Raw genomic sequence first — 23,405 nt, 5'->3', positions numbered from 1 at the left:
TGCTCCTCGCTCGTGCTGAGGCCACAGGCCCCGCGGGAGGGGGACCTGCAGCCCCTGCCCCCGGTCACTCTGCAAAGGCGTGCGGAGACAGCTGCCACGCAGCACCGTGCCAGCCTGTCGGGCTCCACCGGCCAAGAACCAGCAGCCCCCGGAGACCCGCTCCTGCCAAGCCCGGGAGCAAACCCTGCCGAAGCGGCCCGGCCAGCCTGTCCCTGGGGGCTTCTTCAGCAGCCCAGTGACTAAAAATAGCCTGGGCCTTCCTTGCAGGCAGGCGGAGTGCCGAGATGGAGCCGAGCGTGCGGGAGGGTCCCCTTGCCGGGACCAGGTGATCCTTCTAGAACTGTGCAGCTCCTGCGCGGCTGCCATTCAGACAGCCCACTCCAAGCCAGCCCTCGGCTATCTTCCAACACACGGGGTTCTCGGAATCGGGGTCTCCCCACATATACTAACTCGGGGCGTTTTTGGAAAACAAGAGTCCAGCATGTACTGGGGGGAGCTTGGACACAGAGCAGGGTATTCTTGGTCAGGGCCCTCCTCGTCATAAATACAGCAGCCTGATTATCCGTCTGGGTAACCATCCTGAACTCTCCGGAGCCGGGTCTCCATGGACAATGGCAAAGGGGGGAGAGAATCTGAGAGTCCCAATACTGACAGGCTTTTCAGAACCACCATGTTGGTATTCCACAGCCAGACACTTGACCGGGCGGCTGTAACTCAGTCTCCTGGGTCTGCGGTCCCACCAGGAAAAGGCGAACCAGACCTCAAGGCCCAGGTCCGCTGGGAGGCAACACTGAATCTGCTGACTCGGTTCTTAGCTACAGCTTATCCTACCTCAAGGTCAAAGACTGACACAGCCTCCCCTGAAGGACGCCTAAACCGACTGGCTGCAGGAGGACCCCGCCATCACCCACACCCTGTGCCCTACCATCCCTTGGGGGTCTCTGCTTCCCGCCTCATCAGGTGACCTAACGCAAGCGGTCACGACGCTGCTGGCTGTTAGCTGGGCGTCCCAGACGGCAACTTTTCCTGCTTCACAGAGGTCAAGAGACACGAAGGGAGATTCCAGGGCTCCATCTTCAAGAGCACCTCCAAGTCCGAAGTCCAAAAGTTTCCAGGGGAGGTTTGTAACCAGCACCAACTTCCCCACAGCCACGTGCTCCTCTGGAAGGGTTACGGGGTGGGGGGTGGGGGCGCGGCCACTCGCTGGAGATGGACAGGCTACGTGAAGGCTTCTTAGAACACAATAAATAGGAAAACACCAAACTACACACCAGTGACGGATCAGAGGTCACAAAATGGCTTCCCTGACCATGGGAGCCGGTGTTGGGGGGTGGGAGGGTGGAGGCAGTGAGGGGACTGCACAGGGTGAGGGCCGGAATTGTCCTGTTCTCAATGCATGGTCCTTCCGGAACACATAAGGAGGAGCTGGCTGAGGTGCCGAAACCTGTGTGGGGGAGGTTTCCTGATTTCAAGCCTCCGTGTCCCTCTGTGACTAACACTTTCCTTACAGCTGGTCAGTCTGCGTACATGGGAGTAGGGGCTCGATCTGGTGTGAACTGAGCTCTGGGTCAGCCTCTCCGGTGGCCAAGTCACACTCAGAGGCGCTGGGTCCTAGGCCTGGCAGCCAAAGGCTGAGGCTTTTTCTTTGAGCAGTTCCCAGCATAAGTGGCAGCTCCAGCTTCCTACAAGAAATAAGATGGGGTCAGGAGCAGCCCCTCTTCCGATCCCTAAACCCCATCCCGGGGGCCATGACTTACTTTCTTTTGACTTTCACAACAGAGACACCAAGACCCGGCATGGAAACATGGGTGGGTCCGTTGTCACCAGAAAGGAAGTGCGGCTCAGCTAAGAGAGTAGGTGCCCCCGGCGAATTGGCCGCTTATGGTGAAGACCCACATTCCTGGTCAGGCGTCTTCCCCTAGCTCGTTACCTGGCCTCAACCAGCTCGCCTGGAAGCTTACAGCTTCCCTCCCACTTGGTCGCATGTCTTCGAAACAGCTCCTTGGCCCTCAAGTTGAAAACGCAGCTGATCGAACCACACTTCAGATTCCTCAGCTCTAGAATGGTAGTGGTCGTACCCACCTCACAGGGCTGTGGTGATTACAGGTGACAAGACATGCAAAGCCCCTCGCTCGAGGCCTGCACCATAGTGAGGGCTCAGTAAGGGTAGGAGGAGGAGCTGCGGCTGTTGCTATTGGGGACCTCAGTGGCATTACCTTCTGGGGGCTCCGCCACCGGGGGATTTAGGCAGTACATGTGGTAGCCACGGTCACAGTCATCGCAGAAGAGTAGCTGGTCCTGATGGAACAGAGCCAGAGAAGAGAGATTGAATTATTTAGGGCAAAAGTCTGGCCCCCCACCTGCTCTCCCAGATACATAGCCCTCAATCAAGTTCCCTGCTCACCCCACTCCAGGCCCCGTGGGAACACTGAGCATGCCTTGTGCTTCTCTTATACCTCGGGCAGCCCCCTCGATCTCTCCAGGCAGACAAAGCCCCACCCCCCATTTTGGAGGCCCTGGGTGGTACAAACAGCCCGATGGGCAACTGCTAGCCCAAGGATGGTGATTGGAACTCCCCCCAGGGACCCTTCACATGAGAGGCCTGGCAATCTGCTTTCTCAAGGTCACAGCCACTGACAACCCTTGGGACAGCTCTCTAGCCTACACACAGTGAGTCACCGTGACAGAATCAACTCAGAGGCTGCAAGCACCACTATCCCCTCTTTGCGGCTCTGTTCCTCCTCTGAGAAGCCCTCGTGGACCACTATGTCAAGGGGTCCCTGGCTCTGCCTGAACTCCAGAGCTAATAAATAATAATCCCCACAGATTGAAGGAGAATTTCACGAATTTTTTATTGCCCGTGATGATGATTTCATGTATAGGCTGTACTTTAAATGTTTGAGGGCCTTAGTCAAACTCCTCCATACCTCACACGCCCTACTTGTGAAATGAGCAACAACTATACCTGGAGGGAGCAAACATGGCATCCCGACGGTCAGGATCGCAATGTGTGGATTTAAATAGAAGTGATGCTGAGCAGATCATCTGGGATGCTGAAGAAGGATACGGCCTCGGGACTGGAGGAAGGCTCATTAACAACCTTCCACAACACGCAGATGACTCAACCTTGCTTGCTGACAGTGAGGAAGACTTGAAGCACTAGCCAATGAGGATCAAGGATGGCAGCCTTCGGGATGGATCACAGCTCAGTGTAAAGAAAACCAGAATCCATACAACCGGACCAATAGACAACGTGGGAAGTGGAGAAAAGGTTGAAGCTGTCAAGAATTTCCTCTTACTGGGATCTACAGTCGGTGGCCATGGAAGCAGCGGTCGAGGGGTCAAAGGACGCATCGCATCGGGTCAATCTGCTGCACAGACCTCTTTAAAGTATGGAAAAGCAAGGATGTTACTTGGAGGACGAAGGTGTGCCTGACCCAAGCTATGATATTTTCCATCACCTCATATGCATGTGGAAGCTGGACGTTGACTAAGTAAGACCGACAGAAAATTGGTGCCTTTGAGTTAGGGTGCTGGCGAAGAATACTGGCAGTACCATGGACTGCCAAAAGAACAAGCAAATCTGTCTTGGATGAAGTCCGGCCAGAATGTAACTTTGAGGTTAGGGTGGCAGGACTTCATCTCATGGACTTTGGACAGGTTATCAGGAGAGACCAATCCCCAGAGAAGGATCTCACGCTTGGAAAAGGACGCCAGGCATGTTTGTGCATATATATTTATATATACGGCATCTATGTACCTTTGATATAAGGTAGGCAATGAATAGAGGTCACAGAATTGGTGCATTTGATTGGGGTGTTGGTAAAATATTAAAAGCACGACGAACTGCCAGAAGAATAAATGAATTTGACCTGGAAGGAGTACAGCCAGAATGCTCTTGAGAGTGAGAATGGTGAGGCCTCATTGTCCCACTGTGGACACGTAATCATCAAGAGAGACCCGTCCCTGGAGAAGGACATCCTGCTTGTAAAGTAGAGGGTGCGCCAAAAGAGACCGCTCCTCGCTGAGATGGATGCACACGACGGCTGCAACCCTGGGCTCCCACCGAACAACAACAGTGAGGCTGGTGCACTGTCACTCCTAGTGTTAGACATCACAGACAGTGTATCACATGAATTATGTATAGATCGCATATATATTTTACGTATATGAGTGTTTTTAAAATTCATGGAAACATTCTATTACCTTTTCATCCCTGTTCTCCACCCAAAAAATTGCTGTACTTTCCCATGAACATGATCCGGTTTCTTTTATTTATTTGAAAAGAAATAAAAGAGACAAGGAAAATGTCAACCGCCACCTTAGTGCTGCGGCCAGTAAAATGCAGTCCCGGACACTCCAGTGAACGCATGCTGGGATGTCTTCAACCCCAAATGCAAGGCCGGAAATAAAGAGGATGGGGAAGGGGGGGCAGGGAGAGGAAGAAAGGGTGAGGGAGGGAGAAGACGAGAAGTGAAGGGAAAAATCTATGTATTAAAAGAAACTTTAAGACGGTGGTTCTCAGCCTGTGGGTCGTGACCCCTTTGGGTCACCGGATTCATCACAGTAGCAAAATGACAGTGATGAAGTAGCAACGAAGATAATTTGATGGCTGGGGGGTCACCACCACCTGAGGAGCTGTCTGAAAGGGTGGCGGCCTGAGGAAGGTGGAGACCTACTTCGTTAAGAGAACGTCAGCTAGCGGCAAAATAAGGGCCTTATTTCTGAGCAGTGTTTATGTGGAAAAACTGAAGACGAAGCCCTTCTTTTGAGCTACATGGGAAATATGGCTGGCACCTCACTAGGGGAAACGAGCTGGGACATGTGTTGGTCGGCGTTCAAGCCGACGGTGGGGTGTATCCGCTTCGGGAGTCTCTTGCTACATGCGTGAAATTGTCCGTAACAAAAGCGTTTTTGTTGATTCTAAAGGTATTGCATGTGGCATTTGGACCGACGAGATCGCGCACTCTGGAATCCTGTTTACACAGCCAGCACGTCCCAACTCTACATCCGGTGACCACTGTCAATCATTGAGCCCAAGGGCTCAAGGCCAGGGAGCTGCTGAGTTTCAAGGTAAAAGGCAAGTGGCCAGCGAACCAGCCTCTAGCCAACACCTCCTGTGTCTCTCTCCCACGGGCAAAGAGCACCTCAGGTCCTCAGACTACGAGGACCCCAAGGATCCTGGGCCAGAGAACAAGGAGAGGGTCCTGCCTGACACGTCTCCAGGAGGGCAGTGAGCGGTGAGAGGCCTGCCTTCCTCTCCACTCTACAAAGTCTCCCTCCTAGACGCCTCCCTCCCACCAGGGACGCCCAGACTTACATCATTCTCCGAGGTCCCACAGAGGATGCAGGATTTGCACTCAATGCACTGCCACTTGTAGGTCTTGACGGCCTCCGTCATGTTCAGGGTGAACTGCAGGCAGGTTGGGTGACCTGGAGGAAGTCAGAAACAGGAAGCCAAGAGCAGCATTAGGGCCAGAGGGGCTGACCTGTCACCCTTCAGCACCACGGACCAAAAACACATCTCTGAGGGAGTTAGAGTCTGATAGGAGATCAAGTCGGGACCTCAGCACCACTTCCTCCTCCATCGCATCAGGTCAAGGTCTAAGGGAAGAAAATGGACACGGACGCTTTCGTTGAGGGTAGATGCCATGCAAGCCCCCTGGCCCCCATCGGCAGTGCCCCCATAGGGCACTCCAGCTGATGAGGGCAAAAGGTGGCGATCGGAGGGAACCAGGAAGTACATTGCAGCGAGCACAGCCTAGGGCGGCCCTGTGAGATATACCAGCATCACCTCCAGGATGTAACAACTATTCGGAGCCGGATCTTCTCGTCCAAAAAGTTTCCACATGGCCTTGGGACGTAGGGAAGAAGGTCAGATGGGTCGTGCGAGGCTTCCTGGGACAGTGTCTGAAGGCAACATGAGGCAGTGCCATCTAGCATATCTGTGCCCGTGCCACGGAGCGAGCAAACATTCACGCTCTGAACAGTGCCAGGGCCGACAGAAGGCGTGTCCAGGCCAAGAGGGACACAAAGTAGACTTTCAAGGCACACAATGGCCAGGGGTCTCCTCAAAAGAGCACTCACTGCTTTGAACTCTTTCCTCCACGCCGTTAGCATTTCAGTCAGTCATGCCAACAGCCAGACAAATGGCGTGGCAGCGTGCCGCAACCTTTGAGCCCATAGTCCTAAGGGACCAGCGAGCGTGGCTATCTCCTCTCCGCGGCCACAGCTCACCGCAGAGGGAGCGCCCGACAGTGAGAGGCAGCTGTGGGCTGCCGAAAGGCAGGAACGGCACCTGGGATCACGCTCCCAGACGTCTCAGAGCTGTGAGTCGGCCAGGAATCTGCCCCGAGTTCCCAGCACAGTCCGTCACTGACTGTCACAAAGCTCTGCACAAGCTCCCAACCCTGCCATGCCCCCATACAGCACGTTGTGTCGCCTCGTTTATGGGAAGACTTACGTGCTTCCAACGAGGGATACTATAGTCACTCACTCACTGCTATCGAGTCAATTCCGACTTCCGGTGACCCTACAGGACAGGGTCGAACTGCCCCGGTACGTTTCCGAGACTGGAGCATTTGACAGGAGTAGAAAGGGCCATCTTTCTTCTGCAGAGCAGCTGGTGGTTTCAAACCACTAACCTGGTGGTTAGCAGCCCAGTGTGTAACCACTAGACCACTCTAGTTTGGGGCTATGAACTGGGGTTAGTGCCACCCACCCAGCATCCTCCATAGGCAAGTTCCAATCCCATGCGATCCTGTGTCCTTGGCAAAGCCTTATCCCAAAAGGGGGCCCCTCCTTGCCACCATTTCCAATCTTCAGAGAGTGGGCTACATCATAGTCATCTGAGTGAAGTATTTTCAACTCAGACCACCCTTCAGATTTGGGGCTCTACATTACAAAATCCCTTATGTCCTCTCTGCGGTGGGCACGGCGGCGGAAATGACTTGTTGGATGGTTGGGTAGGTCGCAGATAGCAGGGCAGAAATATTGAGGACAGGGCTGATCTATTGAGGACAAGGCTGGCCAAGGCCTTTTCAGGTGCCATTTCAGACTGCCACAGCTCTTGAACGAAAGAGCCCTCTGGGTGAGGCCCAGGCAGTGGCCCTGGAGAGAAAGATGCTCAGCGTTAGAAGCCGGGATGACTAGCCGGCCGGCACCCTTCAAAGACCCAAGAAGGGTCCTGACCAGAGTTGCTTCTTTTCCCAAACTCTTACAGAAAGCCGGGAATGCTGGGATGGAAATGGGAGTGGAAATGGCGTTTGAGATTCGAATGGTTGGCAGGGAAGTAAGAAGTCAAGACAATGGGACACATGTGTAATCAGGTCACGTTGACTTTGCCTAATGGCATCATCCTAACCAGCTCATAATAATGGTTTATTAACAAGTCTTCTCCTGTTCACGTACAAGGCCTAGACCTTGCGCTGGTTGGCGCCCCAGACAGAAAAAGGTATGGCGATGTGGCAGACACACAGGTCCTTCTTGTCTGGCAAGAGAGCATCAATGAACAAGTGGCACACGTAACCATCCACTTAGAATTAGGTGATAGGTGTCACTAACGAAAAGCATCGTTGGCAATTAAAAACAAACAGGAAGGCCTGTCCTAGTCTGCGGTGTCAAGAAAATTGTCCCGAGAACGCAGTCTTTCTTTAAGCTGCTGCCTCAGGACGTGAAGGAGGAGGTAGCTGGGTGGAAGGGGACACTCTGGGGACTGACGGCATTTGGCACACTGACAGGAAGGTCGAGGCCAGTGAGCAGAGGCGATGTCGGAGAGGAGGCTCGAGCGGGATCGCACAGACTCCCAGCCCCCTTGTTTCAGGACGTGTGACCTCAGTCACACCTGCAGGAATCAGAGTATTTGTAGAGGAGGATCCTCTCCTAAGAAAGAGCAGGTCTGAATCTGGATTGTGGGGATGGTGATGCCACGGGCGAGACGGCATCGCACGCACGCTACACAAGTGTACGTCTCCACAGGTGTGCATATAAGACTTGGCAGATCTGGATGAATCCTGTGAATTGCATCCATGCCAACTGTCCAGTTTGGGTCAGATACCATAGTTCTGTGTGGTGTTATCAGTAAAGGAGTGGGTGAAGGGTATAAATTCGATATATCTTGTACTTTTAAACCCCAACTTTTTAGAAGGTTTATAGGGTTGATCACAGTTTTACATTCAATCACCTACAGCCATCCTGATTCACCACTGCAGTCCCCTCAGCGGCGGACCATCGCTTACTCCACGGCATCTCACGCTTCCTCTTTCTGTTCCACCTTGTTTCCTCGCCCTCTGAATTTGGTGCCTCTTTATGAATATTGCAAAATGAAAAGTTTCAAAAATTCAATTAAAAAGCACACCAAAATTGTAAATCTTTTTTTTTTTAAGATCTGCTGTTTAAGGAAATAATCGATTGGGGGAAGTGAGGACCGCCGAGATATGAGACAGGAAATTTGTTAGAAGCTGATGCAGCAACGAGGAAAGAGATCGGGGTGGTGACAGTAAATGTCCAAGATCTAATCAACAGAACCGGACGATTATTTAGATGTTGAGAGTCTGGGAAAGAGGGCCAATGGGACATCGTCCCCGGTTTTTCACCAGAGAAGCTGGTGGAGTGCAGTAACGCTCACTCAGCTGAGGAAGGGTGTGGGGACCAAGGAAAGGAGAGGCCGAATGGAAGAAGAACCAAGCCTGTTTGAACCTGTGGGATCCTTCATAATAGTCCTGACAGGGAGGTCAAGGGGGAGTTGAATAGGGCTCAAAAGAGAAACCTGGGCTCGCGATGTCAGTGTAAAGACTTGAATAAGTAGATGGCATCTGAAACCATGAGAAGTCACCACTCCCCTCTCCGTGTGTCCTCCTGTGGTGGTCTGCATGTTGTCTCTGTGGCACTGCAAGTGAGACCACTGCCATGTCAAATACCAGCAGGGTCACCCACGGTGGGCAGGTCTCAGCAGAGCTTCCAGACTGAGACAGGCTAGGAAGAAGGAAGAGGTGGCCCATTTCTGAGGAATTAGACACTAAAAAACCTTAAAAATAGCAGTGGGACCTTGTTTGACCTATTCTTGGAAGATGAGATCCTCGGGTTGGAAATCAGCTAAACTATGACTGGGGAAGAGCTGCCTCGTCTAAGTAGAGGTGCCCTGAATGAGGTGGCTGGGACAGCGCTTTCAGGACCTTCACTCGCCTATGAGCAGGATTCAAAAGGCAAAGAAATGGCTGCAAACATCCCGTAGTAACTGAAATGTGGGCATGTACGAAGCAGGTAATTAGGAAACCTGGAAGAATAAAAATGAAATGAAACATGTAAGGATGGATATACTGGGCATTCGTGAGCTGACTGGACTGGTACTGGCCACTTTGAAATGACAATCATATGGTTTATTATATGACCAATTCAAGAGGAATGGCACCGAATCAAAAAGAGCATTTCAAGACCTACCTTGACGGCCAGTGCTGTCTGTGATAGGATCATGCACATCCACCTAAGGAAGACCAGCTAATATGACGATCATTCAAATGTACACACCAACCACGAAAGCCGAAGATGAGGACAATAAACATTTCTACCACGTTCTTCAGTCTGAAGTTGATCAAACATGCCATCGGGAGGCACTGATTTGCTACAGGAAACACGAGGAGGAAGTAGGATAAGTGATGTTCATCGAGGAGATTACAATGAGTGAGATGAAATAACATATATATGAATTGTTGGATGTAAAACTGATGATCTGCTCTGTAAACCTGCACCCAGTTCACAGGAAAACATTTCTTAAAGGGACACTGATAATTATTGGTGATTGGAATGTGAAGGTTAGAAACAAAGAAGCAGGATCAGTAGTTGGACAATATGGGCTTGGGGACAGAAAAGCAGCAGGAACGGGCATGACAGGACTTTTCAAGACCAGTGACGTATTCATTGAACATCATGTAAATGGCAGCTAAGTAGCTCTCTCCAGATAGACTACATCAGTTACATCTGTGGAAAGAGATGATGGAGAAGCTCGATAACATAGTCAAGACAAGGCCAGGGCCAAGTGTGGAACAGATCATCAATTGCTCATAGGCAGTTCAGGTTAAGAAAACCGAAACAAGCCCATGAGAACCATAATACAACCCTGAGTATGTTTCATCTGAATCGAGGGCCATCTGAAGAACAGACTTGATGCGTTAAACACTAGTGACCAAGGACCAGACAAGTCATGGGATGGCATGAAGAGCATCAGACATGAGCTTTGAGGAACTCAACCAGTTATGTGTCAAAAGAAAGAACTAGTAAAAGGAACAGAGTGGCCAGTGAAGTGAGGGGGGATTGGGTAAGTGTGGGGTCAAGCGACCCAAAGAAGAGATACCAGGAAGGATAAGATGATCGGTGTCTCGACTGCCACAGGCTCCCGAGTTTGTCATTGATCGGTACAGAACCTGAGGAAGCGGGGGTTGGCAGATGAGAGCAAACGCCGCCCTGCTGGACTTGGGGGGTGGGGGCGGTATGGGAAGGGAGCGCCTGGGGTCTTAAAGGCTTGAAGTTAAACAAGTGGCCATCTGGCTCAGAAGCAACAAAGCCTACATGGAAGAAGCACACCAGCCTGTTTGATCACGAGGTGTCGCCTGGATTAAGTAACAGGTATCAGAAGACAACAAACAAACATATTGTTGATAACAAGGGAATCAGAGCAGAGACCCCAAACCCATATGTAGACAATGAGGCATCCCTCACAGAAGGGTCACAAGAAGGGATGAGTCAACCAGGGTGCAGTACAGCACCGATGAAACTCACACTATCTCTCTGGTTCCTTGAGGCTTCCTCACCTCCCACTATCAGGACCCCAATCCTGCTTTTCAGTGCGGGCTAAACTGGAGCATGTACCCAGATATAGATCAGAGCTCAGGACACACGGAATTGAGGTCAGATAAACCCCTCAGGAATAGAAATGGGAGAAGTGATACCAGAAGGGTAGGAGGGGGTGGGGAGAAACCATGGGGGGGAGGGGGACAGGGGTTGGTGTTAGATATGAAAATAATAATAATTTGAAATTTATCAAGGGGTCATGAGGGGGGAGGAGGAAAGGGAGGGGGAAAATGAGGAGCTGACACCAAGGGCTCAAATAGAAGCAAATGTTTAGAAAGTAACGATGGCAACATATGCACAAATATGCTTGGTACATTGATGTATGGATTGTTATAAGAGTTGTAAGAACCCCCCAAAAATGATCTTTATTAAAAAAAAAGGTCACCCTACTAATCGTAACAGGCTTCGGTAGCGTCGTTTTTCCTAGAGAGGAAGGTCAGCACACTTCAGAGAGTGACAGGAAACTCCGCAGCCAGCAGGGTCTCTGGAGCTGCCTCTCGGGATCGGGATAAGGATAGGGATCGGGATGAGGATAGGGATCGGGATGAGGATAGGGATGAGGAGGATAGTCCATGCTTTCATCAGCACTCCACAAATAGTTATTGAAAACCCACTTGGAGTCCAAGTTCTCGTAAAGCTCTTGCTAAATGAGTGTCAGCAAGAGTGCCTTGCAAACTCCTGGGCAAGCAATCTCCCCCCAAAGCGCCAGCGGGGTTGTCCCTGTGTTCTCATCTTGGAAAGTCGTAGCCTCCCCTAAAAACCTTCAAGCCAGAATGAAGGCTCCTAAACTCTCACAAGGTTGAACTTGGCTCTCACAAGGAACTCAGATCCCAGCAAGGATGTTCCTTTGAGGACTGAGGTACATGGTATTTTTCGATCGCCTCATATGCATATGAAAGTTGGACACTGAATAAGGAAGACCAAAAACAATAAAAACAAAAAAAAGATGTAGTATTTTTTTTCGATGTAGTATTTTTTGAATTATCATGCTGCCAAAGAATAGTGAGAGTGTCATGACCGCTGGAAGAACAGACAGATCTGCGTCTGGAGAAGTGCAGCCAGGTGCTCCTGAGAGGCAAGGATGGGGAGACTTTGTTTCCTGTACTTCGGCCACCTTCTCAGGAGAGACCGGTCCCTGGAGAAGACATGCTGCTTGGGAAAGTTAAGGGGCAGTGACCAGGAGGAAGACCCTCAACAAAACGGATCGACGCAGTGGCTGCAACAGGGCGCGAACCCAAGAACCACGATGAGGCCAGCAGCACAGGGCCGGGCCGAGTCTCAGGCAGTCAGACACAGCAGCTCTCGCAGCGTCCAGCCTTTGGTAAAATGCAGGACTAAGAAGAGTCTCCACTCTGGCCGCTGAGTTCCATCTCAGAACCCAAGACAACATCCTGGTACAGGAGGAAAATACTCCGAAAAATCAAACAGCCACCAGATAGATTCTGACTCACAGAGACCCCACAGGGCATGGAAATAAGATGACAACTTTTCAGCACAAAAAGCCCAGTAGCCATCAGCAGGTGCAAAACCCTGTGCCCAGAGCAAAACTGTCCCCTCTGTTCCACCACAGCAGGGACAAGCACATCGGATGCTGGTCTCCAAGGACAGGAACAATCATTTCCCAGATAAAATGGCAAGAATAAGACTTCTTATCTACCACGAACAATGACTAGAAGTACATCGTTAGGCAAATGGAAAAGGTTCTAAGGGAAGTGGTGGAAGTCCATTTCGAGGTCCCATAACGACATCCTAACACCCTTGGAATTGAGTAGATAATAGATAGAGTCTTTCCAGGTCAGGGGTGGGAGCAAAAGAAGCACAGTGCTCTAATTCACTCAGCGTCACTCACCACGTACAGATGCTGACCTTCATCGCCTTTTAAAGCTAAAAATCACCCCCAATGTACTTCCCTTGAAAGTGTCGGGGTTGTGTGCATATGTGTGTGTTGTTGTTTTCCGCTATCTCCGGTTTTCTTAAGGAAGGAATACTTGCATTGCCATTTAAACAGCCATGTTGAGAAGATGCGCTAACCCTCCCCAGAGCCCCGTGGGTGAGATGATTCAACAGGGCATTTATTAGATTCCAATCATCAAAGTGAATTTAGAAAGCGGTGCCGTGCGCATGATTCATCGCAGCCGGATCATACACAACCAAGTCCTTCCTGAGTGTGCCTCTGCGTGTGTTCCCTCAAGAGAGCTCAGTACATCTCCTGCCACACAGATCGATAGCCCGGCCTTGAACTTGGCACGAAGGAGCAGTCCTCAACCAACCACGGTGGTGCTGTGTGCCACGGAGCCTGTTCTGACTCAGAGCAACCCAGGTCTTTGCTCCCATGGAGGAGCTGATGGGTTTCAACCGCCAACCTTGTGGTGCGCAGCTAAGCACTTGACCACTGTGTCACCCTTCCAGCATTGCCCTAGAGTTTCCAACAGAAAGCACGACCCAGGAGCACTGGGTCCCAGAGGCCGGACAGCATTCTCAGGCCATCGGTGTGCCTTCAGGAGGTTCTTTCAGTCAATGGGAACAAAAGGAACCCCAATCAAGGGGAGAGAAGAAGGTCTTCGGGGCGGGTAGACCCAGTGTACTGAGCTCCGTGACAAGAGAAGGCAGGAGACTGGAAGCAGCGACGGCTTGAGTTACCACTTGAAGGACACATCTCATGCCCCGAGGGAAGGCCACCCATACAGAGATGCTGGTAAAGACCAAGGGATGGCACATGGAAGTGCGTGGGGTGGGACGCATACACAGAGAGACCCGGGCAGTCACAGCTGCCCACCTCCACACGGGCTCACACACAATGACCCCACGCCTGGCTCTCCCCAACCTTGTAGGGAAGAAGAAATCTGAGTAAACCTTGCCCGGCAAGCTCCACGGATGGCTGTGGCATAGAAGCCAGCCCAAGTCACTATCCGCCTTCTGCGGGTTCAATCCAGGGAAAGAAACGCAGTCCATTTCGAAGAGACTCTGGGCAACCAGAAATATACAAACGGCTATGACATGCGTCTCTTCTATTATGAGCCTTATTAAAAGAGTTCTTTATTTCATTATCCCCAATATTTAATTTGGACTAGACTAAGCCACATCCCTGATTAAATTAGAGCTCCAGGAAAGAAAAAAAATTTTTTCTATTGCTAGGTAAGTGCTGAGAAACAGAAATAAAACAGATACAAATAACTGCAGAGAGATACACAGTCTATTATTTATTCATTGTGGAATTATGAACATCCAATTATATCTTATTACCTTATTTATCAATGTTGATTTCTTAAAAACTAATTTCTTAGAAAGGGAGAGCTTAAATGTGCATGGTTCTTAGGCAAGTTAGTGCAAGACTTCAATTGTATCCCTGTCTGATGCTTGGGTGGACCAAATGATACTAAATTCACAGCATCCATTCCCTCTGAAATGGTACCAGGAGCAAACCATCCAGAGATGCTCATTAGAAACCAAGGTGGTTCCAATGCCTAACAGTTCTCTAGATTCATAGAAACACTAAATGTCTAATATTTACATACTGCAACAATGTGGAAGATGTTCTCATTGTTACATAATTGCTATATGTTGTTGTATGATTGGATTACAATCAAATCCAAATTATCCATACTAAAGAGTAATTGAAGGAGAAGAGGGGAACCATCTCATTCAATGAGATTCATTCATTCTCATCCATCCTCTCCTCCCCAGGTCTTTCCATCCCACCTAGCTGGCCAGATAGAGGGACGGGCTCTGAGTCGCTGCACGTCATCGGGAACAGAACTGGTTCTGAGCCATCAAGAATCCAGCCTCATTTACAAACACATTACCATAAGTACCTTAACCAGGCACTGCTTCTTGGCATGGATTCTTGCTCGAGCCCTGCTTTGTGAACCCTGTGCAGTCACAGGCAGCCTCCCCATTTACCTGCCCCAGTGTTACTTTTCAACCTCTCTGTCAATCGATGACCACAGTGGCCCTCCAGAGGTACCTGGGCTCCCTTTCTTCCATCGCTTGGAATGTACTTCAGAGAGGACAACGTGGAGGAAGAGGGTGGGGATGACAAAGATCAGAAAAACAGATTAAAAATGCATGATGGGAGGAGCGGGCTGCCTTTTGCTGGGGCAACACACCTTCCTGTGCAGCAAGTTCAGCTCCTCTTAGGGTTCTGCTCCCCTCATCCTCCCCTAAGGGCTGTCAAACTCGGTGGCCCCCAGACACCACGGGGCATGCGTGCACGCGCACACCGCAGGGATTCCTGCGCTGATATTATAATCATACAAAGCACATTCCAGCGTAAGCACAAGAGCACTTTTAATGAATAGATGGCTAAGGGTTCTTGGTGCCATTCCCCAATGGCCCTAGACATTGTCTAAGTTTTCATGGTCAGGTGTGGCACAAGGTAGAGTCCCCCTGGAAATGGACCGATACCTGTCTACACACCCATGGGCACCATGCAGTGGGACAGTGGAAGCAGGGCAGCCTTGACCCGGATTTACATAACATAACCTGCCTGGCTCAGGGTGGGGCGATAGCACAGCGCTAGAAAGATATTGACGGCCAAGTAATGGCCCCAGAGCTCCTAATTAGTCACTGCAGCTGAGGACCAAGGATGATTAATTCATCTGTGCATTCCTTCAACAGGATTTGCTGAATAAATAAGGTGGCAGGCCCTCTGCTAGGCACGAGGATGTAGCAGGGAGAAGAGGGTCTCTCAGCCCTCACACAGCAACTACTGCAACTGGAGACTCATTACAGCCTCTGAGTCCTTGGGACAAATTGTTCCATCTGGCTGCACACCGTTATCCAGTGGATTACAGAATTGGAATCGGACACCCATGAAGATGTGTTTTTCTGTCCCCATAAAGACAATGTCCAGAGATACTCTTGATACCAAATTGTCCATCTGGCTGCTGGGAGAAACAGGTCTTCAGAAGTTTGCCAGCTGAGACTCGGGGGGGCAAAGACAATGAAAATAGCCAGGAAGTACTGCTAAAATTTATGTCATCTTTCCCATGTAAACCAGCCCAGTCCAAGCCTAATATTAACCTCATAACATGACCATGATAGAGAGCAAAAAGAAAGAAAATCTCCTTATGAGCCTAAAGCATTTCTCATCAACCACACCTCCCACCCCCGTGTGGTAAGCTGGGACTGCGCAGATGGCTTGTCATGAATCTGCAGGCACACAGAGACCTTCAGTGGGGTGCACCCTTGAGGAATACTAGATCTGGATTGAGTTGGTCTATGCGACAGTGGGAAGACACTGCCAGGCAGGAAAGGGGAGACAAGGGAAATCAATATGAGTCTCCTTCTAAACTCTTAGCTGTGGGCAGCCATCTGATAAAGGATGCTTGCTTCGCAGCAGTGTATAGAGGCCAGTCTACATCAGGGTCCTGTGCCCAACTTCAATGTCAGAGGCAGACCCTTGATAAGAGCTATGCATTTCAGACCTCTCTGGACATCAGGACCCTCCCAACATGGACCCTGGCTAGGCTCTGGGTTTTCTTTAGCAATATGGACCTCAAGAAGAAACTGATTCTCCAACCACAGACTCTGTCATGCCAGGGTTCTTGAAAGGTCTTCGGATGTAATTGATCGGCACATGATGGAAAACAGTGGTGATGAGTCCCTTCCCGATCGTCTGTGATCCTCCACCTGCTAGACTTTTGGGAATTGGGAGGTGGATTCATGAGCAGTCTAAGTGCTCCTGGTTTGTCTGGGGCGTTACTTCCACCCCTGTCCCACCCCCTCTATAATATCACATACAACTGTGCTAAGTCAAAGGGGAGAGGAGGGGGTGTGTGGAAGAAAGACGCTTTCTTGGTTTTCCATCATTTTTCAGCCCTAAAATGCTTCGGTGAAAATGACCTCACAGCATGCCCTAGGTCATTCAGAAATTTTGTTTTAGTTTTAATCTTTTCTTTCCTTTTTGTATTTTTTTTAGTCTAAGTTTGAGGATTCTTCTGACTTTGCAATCTACTTTATTTGATCAGCTTCTTATAGAAGAATAATTCCATTTCACTGGACCAAATTCATTGAGCAGCTCTTACTTGGGGACGCTCTACTAAATGGTGAGGCTTTAAAGCTAAATCAGACTTGGATCCGCCCTAAGGAGTTCAAGTTTAGTGGGTTGTGATAGACAATGGTTACGATAGCTCCGTTGACCTTCCATCTCCTGATGTTCACATCCTTCTGTTGGTCGCTTCCCTTCTGTTGGACCGGGAATACGGCAGAACTGATGGGACACCACTTCCAAGCGTTAGGTTATGAAAAGACCGATCTCTTCTTGAGTGCTCCCTTTGTGTTTTATCATTCGCTTGCTCTTGAGGGAAGGAGCTGGCTGCTCTTTTGTAAGATGTGCTGTGGGGATGTCCGTAGGACATAGAATGAAAGGAGGCCTCCGTCCAACTGCCTAAGGAAAACGAATCTTACCAACAACCACGTACGTGAGCTTGAAATTCCATCGTCTCCCAGGCAAGCCTTCTGGTGAAGCCACAGCCATGGGCGCTAACATTACTACCATCTCTCGAGTGTCTCGGAGCCAGCTGCGCCCTTCTAAACCACGCCTGGACTCCTGACCTAAAAACACTGGGAGACCATAAATGCTTGTTCGTTTAAGCTGCTAACTTTTAGAGTCACTTGTTACACGGCCAGTAAGGAAAGAGTCACTTTAGAAAGAATGGCTGTAATACAATGGGTTAAGTGTCTTAGCAGAGATTTGAACAAAGTACTTACAGATGGGGTAACAATAAAAAATGTTGGGACAGAGGTCGGGGAAAGGTACTGGGAGGAGAGGGCCTCTGCATTCTCTGGAAATGACAACGTTTCAGGAGGAACTACTAGGCCTGAGCCTTCCAGGGAGAGGGGACACGAGGTGCATGTCGTACCGCTCAGAGCAGAGTGGCTTGAGGAGAGCAGGGGGTAGCAGACGCTGCTGCTGGGGTGGGGGAGTTATGAGCGACCTCCTGTTGGAGTGTAAGGATCTGAACTTGACTCTAAACAGCGAGGAGTCCTCGGAGGTTTTTAAGCAGGAATCCGATTTGCTCATGGCCACGTTTGAAAGAGATGATTCTGGTGGCAAAGAAGTCGAGATGATGGGAGGCCTGGGGATGTACAGAGGGAGGTGCTGCGGTCTCCATTTGCTCACCCAGTGATTATTGAGCGTTCTGATGTGCCAGGCACCCACAATGCAGACAAAGAACGCAGGCCCAACCTCCTACCCTGATGGAGGCATCAGCCCAGGGCAGGCCCAGTGCCCATGGGGTAAACGGAGAAAGCAGTGACAGCTGAGAGGGAGAACTGATCAACAGGACTTTGCGTCCCCTTGGCTATGAGTGTGAGGAAGGAAGAGGAGTCAAAAGTCACCCCCAGCTTCCTCGGTTGGGCTGCGGGGCAAATGATAGCGGAGATGTGGGCGGTCCACTTGGGGAGAAGGATCGTCTGGCCACGTGGCTTTCGTGCAGGTGTCCCCAAAGCAGTGAGAGGACGAGAAAACCAGGGAGAGCTTCGAAAAATACTCAAGGAGAGACCACAGGCAAACAAACAAAAAAAACCTCATTGGGCTCAGGGGTGGGGTCAGGGCAGGGGAGGCATCCCTGGGCATCAAGAGAGAGCACCCATTGTGAGAGGTGGTGAGAGTGTGGTCAGAAAGGAGGTGGAGAGCCTGGGCAGAGCCATTCAGAGTCCGAGAAAGAGCAGGGCGTGGCTCCCTCCCTCCAGGGAGCCGGTCAGAGGCTTGCTGGAAGGAGGTGCCTGTGATGCGAATGGCAGCCAGGTCCAGCAGCACTGGGTCCTCTGAGCTCGCTGGGTGACCAGGTGATCTCCATCTGGCAAGGAGTTGATGTCCACATCATCTCAGACCACCACGGCACCTGCTCATCAGTCTTTGTCCGCAGGTCTCAAGCTTGGAAGAGCCAGGTCGACCTGTCTGGGGAGTGCTGCCTATTTCTGAGCCCGACTCGTGGGGAGCAGTGGTGATCTGGGCTGTAGGTTCCACGGCCAACAGCCATTTCTGACCTTCCTCCTGGGGACGCAGCACATCTCCCTGGAAGCCATTTCCGTCCTTGTGAACATCCCGTGAAGCTCCTCCATTATAGTGTCCACACCCCACCCATGAAGCTGGAGCAGGCCCGAGACAGGCTTGCTGGGGAACACAGGAGGATGTGTGGTGGTTGCTGCCAGGCCATGGACTTGATGTTAGATTCACGGCCGCCCCGTGTACGCCCAAACAGCGCCGCCTCCGAGGATTTCCTAGGATGTCCTACGTGTGGGGCATCGGCAGGTCCGCCTCCTGCGGAGCCACGTGGTACTTTCCAACAACAGATTTCTCATTCGCAGGCAGCTAAGCATTTCATCACTGGCCCACTGGGATTCGCGGTCAAGCAGTCACCATGCAATCTCCTCAGGAGGGGGGAGGGGAGCCAGAAGGGAGATCAGGGCCCACACCAGGGGTAGTAGTCCCAGGGACTGCGTGAATCTGCAGGGGGGGGGGGGGGTGGAAGCCGCTACCAGGCAGCAACTCTGGTGTCCATGGTAGTGTTGTGTTTTTGTTTGGTGAAGCCCACAATCTCTTTGCAGCTCCTTCCGAAGGTGCCACTTCTTCCTGGCGGCTCCAGGGTAGGCTGGGCTTCGTGGTTAACTTACAACAAAGAAAATAGAAAGGGGGAGTGGGGCTCTCTGGAAAGGCCCCCATGGCAGGGGAATGAGGGTGACCTTTGCCCAACAGTCAGCAAACAATGGGGGCTTCCCTCCCCGAGTCCACCAGGATGACACGGGGGGATGGAAGAGACTCTTTCAGTCTGGACACAACTGGGGCTCCAGCCAGTGTCTGACTACAGCTGCATGAGAGCCCCAGAGCCCAAACCCCCCAGCGACCCCATGCCCAGATTCCTCAGGGACTGGGTGAGGACAGAGATGGTTGGTGTCTCGAGCTGCTGCGTTTGGGGGTGCTTTGTTACACAGCGGTGGATAACTAGTGCAAGGGCAAAGGGGAAAGAGTTGGGAGTCTGGTTAGGTGGTTCTGGAAAACCAGAACACGTGACAGGACATCTGCTTATGCAGATCGAGATTCCCAGGCTTGGCAAGGCCCAGCTGGACAACAAAGGGCAGAAGCGGGGTGTGGGAGTCTATGTGATTTTCTATCCTCGGGGCAGTAGTGTTATTTCTTAAATGAATCTTCTTTAACCTCCAGAAGCGTGGGAACTGAGATGACGGAAAGAGAAGAAGAGAAACCAAGGTGTGAGCCCTCTCCATCTGACACAACAGGAGGGTGTTCACCCCAAGAGTACTGGGGCCAGACCGGTTGTTTGCCCAGGTGGCCTCACGGAAACCCTGGCCATCAGAGGGCACCATCTCTGCCCTTGGCTTTGGCCTCTATTCCCGTCTCGCTCTCACGCTGCTCCACCTCCCTTCCACCTGTGTGAGCCAACCTCTCACCTCCAAAACAACTTCCCATTCAGGTTCCTTGACCCCAATCTTAGAAGGTCAAAGGTCTCCCAGAAGTATGGCCAAACTGGTATGAGCCGACTAACCATCTACAAGCCACAGTATTTTGGTTGACAGAAGACAATACTTGGATGGCCTATAATAATTGCTTAGATTTTAGAGTAAATATCTTGATATTCATTAATTTCATTTGATTACCCTCCCGCCCCACTGTCCCAATAATCCTGTGACATTGGCAAGATAGGTTTGAATATTCCGAATTTCCCAGTGAAGAAACTGAAGCTCAGGCAGCGAGGCATACAGCCAGGCTAGCACCAGGCCTCCCCTCTCCACTCCTAGACTCTGCTTCACCCTGCTGCCTTTCACTGTCTGCCGCTCTGGGAGGGCCGACCGAGAGGCAGCAGCCCAATTTCAGTGCAGCTTCTTACCATCGACTGTCAAGGACAGTGGATCTTCCCTTTCATCACGGGAAGTTTGTTCAGTGCCTCAGTGTCCCCTGTACCACCCATGGTAGACGCGCTGTTCCCGAAGATCCCTGTGGGTCTCTGTGGCTCACACCTCTAACACCGGCCCTCAGGTAGGAGGGAGGACAGCAAATCCTCACCGTCTGGCAAGTTCTCACTGGAAAACCTGGGGAGAACTCCTTGGGAGCGGCCAGACCCGCCCCCCAAAGGGGCCCTTGGGGCTTCAGGGAGGGTTAGTGGGCTTTGATGCCTGGGAATCCCAACCGATACCCTACACACACACACACACACACACACACACACACACACACACAGCCTCATTCTTCACAGCTCTGAGAGGTCAGAGACTGGCGTCCGTCTTGCCGGGCTTATTATTCCCACACAGAACTGGCTGTCTGTGTGCCCCCCAGGGCCACCCTGTGTGGACTGCAGCCCCAGCCCTTGCTTGGAAGCCCGAGAAGAGCACAGAGCCGCCTTGACATCGGCCCCAGCCACATCCATGACACGGTAGCATAGGCAAGGCAGGCGGGCTCCTTACTCCCTTCCTCAGGAGAGCTCGAGGCACCAGGGCCTTGCTGACAGTCACCAGATGGTTCCATACTCAAGCCCTCCAGACCCTACCCCAGCCCACCGAAGACTTGCTCACTGCTCCTTATCCCACCCCACCCCCTGCACTCTCACCCCTCAGCAGCCCTGGGTGACTCACTTAATTTCCAAATGGCAATGGCAGGAGAATGGACAATGAGGATGATGTTGGTGACAACCAGCTGTCCCGGAAGACTCTCACAAGGATGTCTCCAGGATCTGAAGGCAATGACGTCCTTCCACACCCTTCTCGAGAAGAAATACAAACCATGCCGAGCTGACACTGCTCAAAGGAGAGATCTTCTCAAAACCCAGCCCCATCTGGCCCCGCATGAGATCAGCGTTGGCTTCAAACCCCCAGCACCGAGGCACTGCCAGGTCTACGCTCACCCTGCCCCCTTTGGTCACTCAGGCCAACGGAGAGGTCATTTTCCACAGGCCAAATTTGCAGCTAAAATTAATCCAGCTATTTCCTTGCAATCAAGCAAACGTTTGCCCAAGAAATTCATCAGCGAGAATTGATCTTGCTGTTTACTTAAGTGAAAGGAGTTGGTTTTACATGGGTTTTATGTTCTTCCTCTGGAGAAATGATAGCGTTTGGCATGGAATAAGAGAAAGGAAATCAATGACTCCGGTTACCAGCATCTGTCTTTGGATTCGAGTGAAACGATGGCCTGAGACACGCAGTCTATTCCGTTTCTTCCGAACAAAAATGCCCATCAATAGCAGAGCCAACTGGACAGGCAAGTATCTGGAAGGAGGGCCTTTCCTGGCACCTTGTAAACGTAGACAAGAATCTGCAAATGTCGAGAGAGTCACAAAGCCCTTCAGGACAAACAGTTGTCAACTCCATTTCAGAACCAGGGGAATGTGGGCACTGGATATGGCTGAAAAGGTTCTGGCTCACCAAAGGAATACGTATGAGAAAATTAAGAATGTATCACCAGAGAGCTTAATCCCCTACAAGGATAGCCTAATACGTAACATGCAAGCCACCATTCTACCCAGACACATGACAGACATCACTAATCAATTTAACACTCTTCCAGGATGCATGGATGAGAGCTCAGATTCTCCTCAGCATAGCTCTCTAAGCGGCCATTGCCAGTCTATGAATTTACAAGCAAGAATAGGGTGCAATGTAGCAACGATGCAACATACAACTTTCCTCGAGTTCCTCGACGCGTCCTCCACCCCCACCCCCACCCACCCCCACTATCATGATCCCAATTCTACCTTGCAAGTCTGGCTAGACCAGAGGATGTACACTGGTACAGATAGGAACTGGAAACACAGGGAATCCAGGGCAGATGATCCCTTCAGGACCAGTGCTGAGAGTGGTGATACCAGGATGGTGGGTGGAAAGGGGGAACTGATTAAAAGGATCTACATATAACCTCCTCCCTGGGGGATGGACAAGTGGGTGAAGGGAGACATCGAACAGGGCAAAATATGACAAACTCATAATTTATAAATTATCAAGGGTTCATGAGGGAGAGGGGAGCAGGGAGGGGGAAATGAGCTGATATCAAGGGCTCAAGTAGAAAGCAAATGTTTTGAGAATGGTGATAGCAACATATGTACCAATGTGCTTGACACAATGGATGGATGTATGGATTGTGCTAAGAGTTGTACGAGCCCCCAATAAAATTATTTTTTTTAAACTAACTGAAAATAAACAAAGAAAGAAAGAAGAAACCTCTCTCTGGGCTGTGGTTAGGGGCCTTGGAGCCGGTGTGACTCCAGCCACCCTGTGTACCTAGAAGGAAACAGCAGCGGTCCTGCACCCCCTCGCCTTCATTTCCAGGCCTGGGCCCACGTGCTGCAGCCAGCGTGCTCACCCATCTCGTTGTGTCTTTGTCGCTGACCCCGGAACCAGATACTATTAAGCGTCAGAGGTTTAGCGCCCTGTGCGAGCATGAAGGCAGTCCCTGGGTCCTAGCTTTTCAAAGACGGCTGATCACTGGAGTCCCCTGGGGATCTGGTGAAACTACAGATCCTTGGGCTATACTTACAACTTACCGTGTCAGAATCGCTCAGGGGAGGGCAGGGACCCAGGAATCTGTAGTTTCACTAGCTCTCCCAGTGACT

General features: G+C 51.0%; 1 protein-coding gene across 1 annotated transcript in view; it reads right to left on the bottom strand.

The window, feature by feature from the left end:
• Positions 1 to 1,611: 1,611 nt before the first annotated feature.
• DPF3 (double PHD fingers 3) overlaps positions 1,612 to 23,405 on the bottom strand; it is a 210,744-nt gene continuing 188,950 nt past the window's right edge. Inside the window, exons 15-17 of the mRNA XM_075531690.1 lie at positions 5,321 to 5,433; positions 2,217 to 2,298; positions 1,612 to 1,682 (exon numbers count right to left, since the gene is read on the bottom strand). Coding sequence (XP_075387805.1) covers positions 1,612 to 1,682; positions 2,217 to 2,298; positions 5,321 to 5,433 — 266 coding nt within the window. The remainder of the gene's footprint in view (positions 1,683 to 2,216; positions 2,299 to 5,320; positions 5,434 to 23,405) is intronic.

The sequence above is a fragment of the Tenrec ecaudatus genome, chromosome 14 (genome assembly GCF_050624435.1).
Source record: "Tenrec ecaudatus isolate mTenEca1 chromosome 14, mTenEca1.hap1, whole genome shotgun sequence".
In the NCBI taxonomy this organism is placed as follows: Eukaryota; Metazoa; Chordata; class Mammalia; order Afrosoricida; family Tenrecidae; genus Tenrec; species Tenrec ecaudatus.
This window is presented reverse-complemented; position numbering and strand designations above follow the sequence as displayed.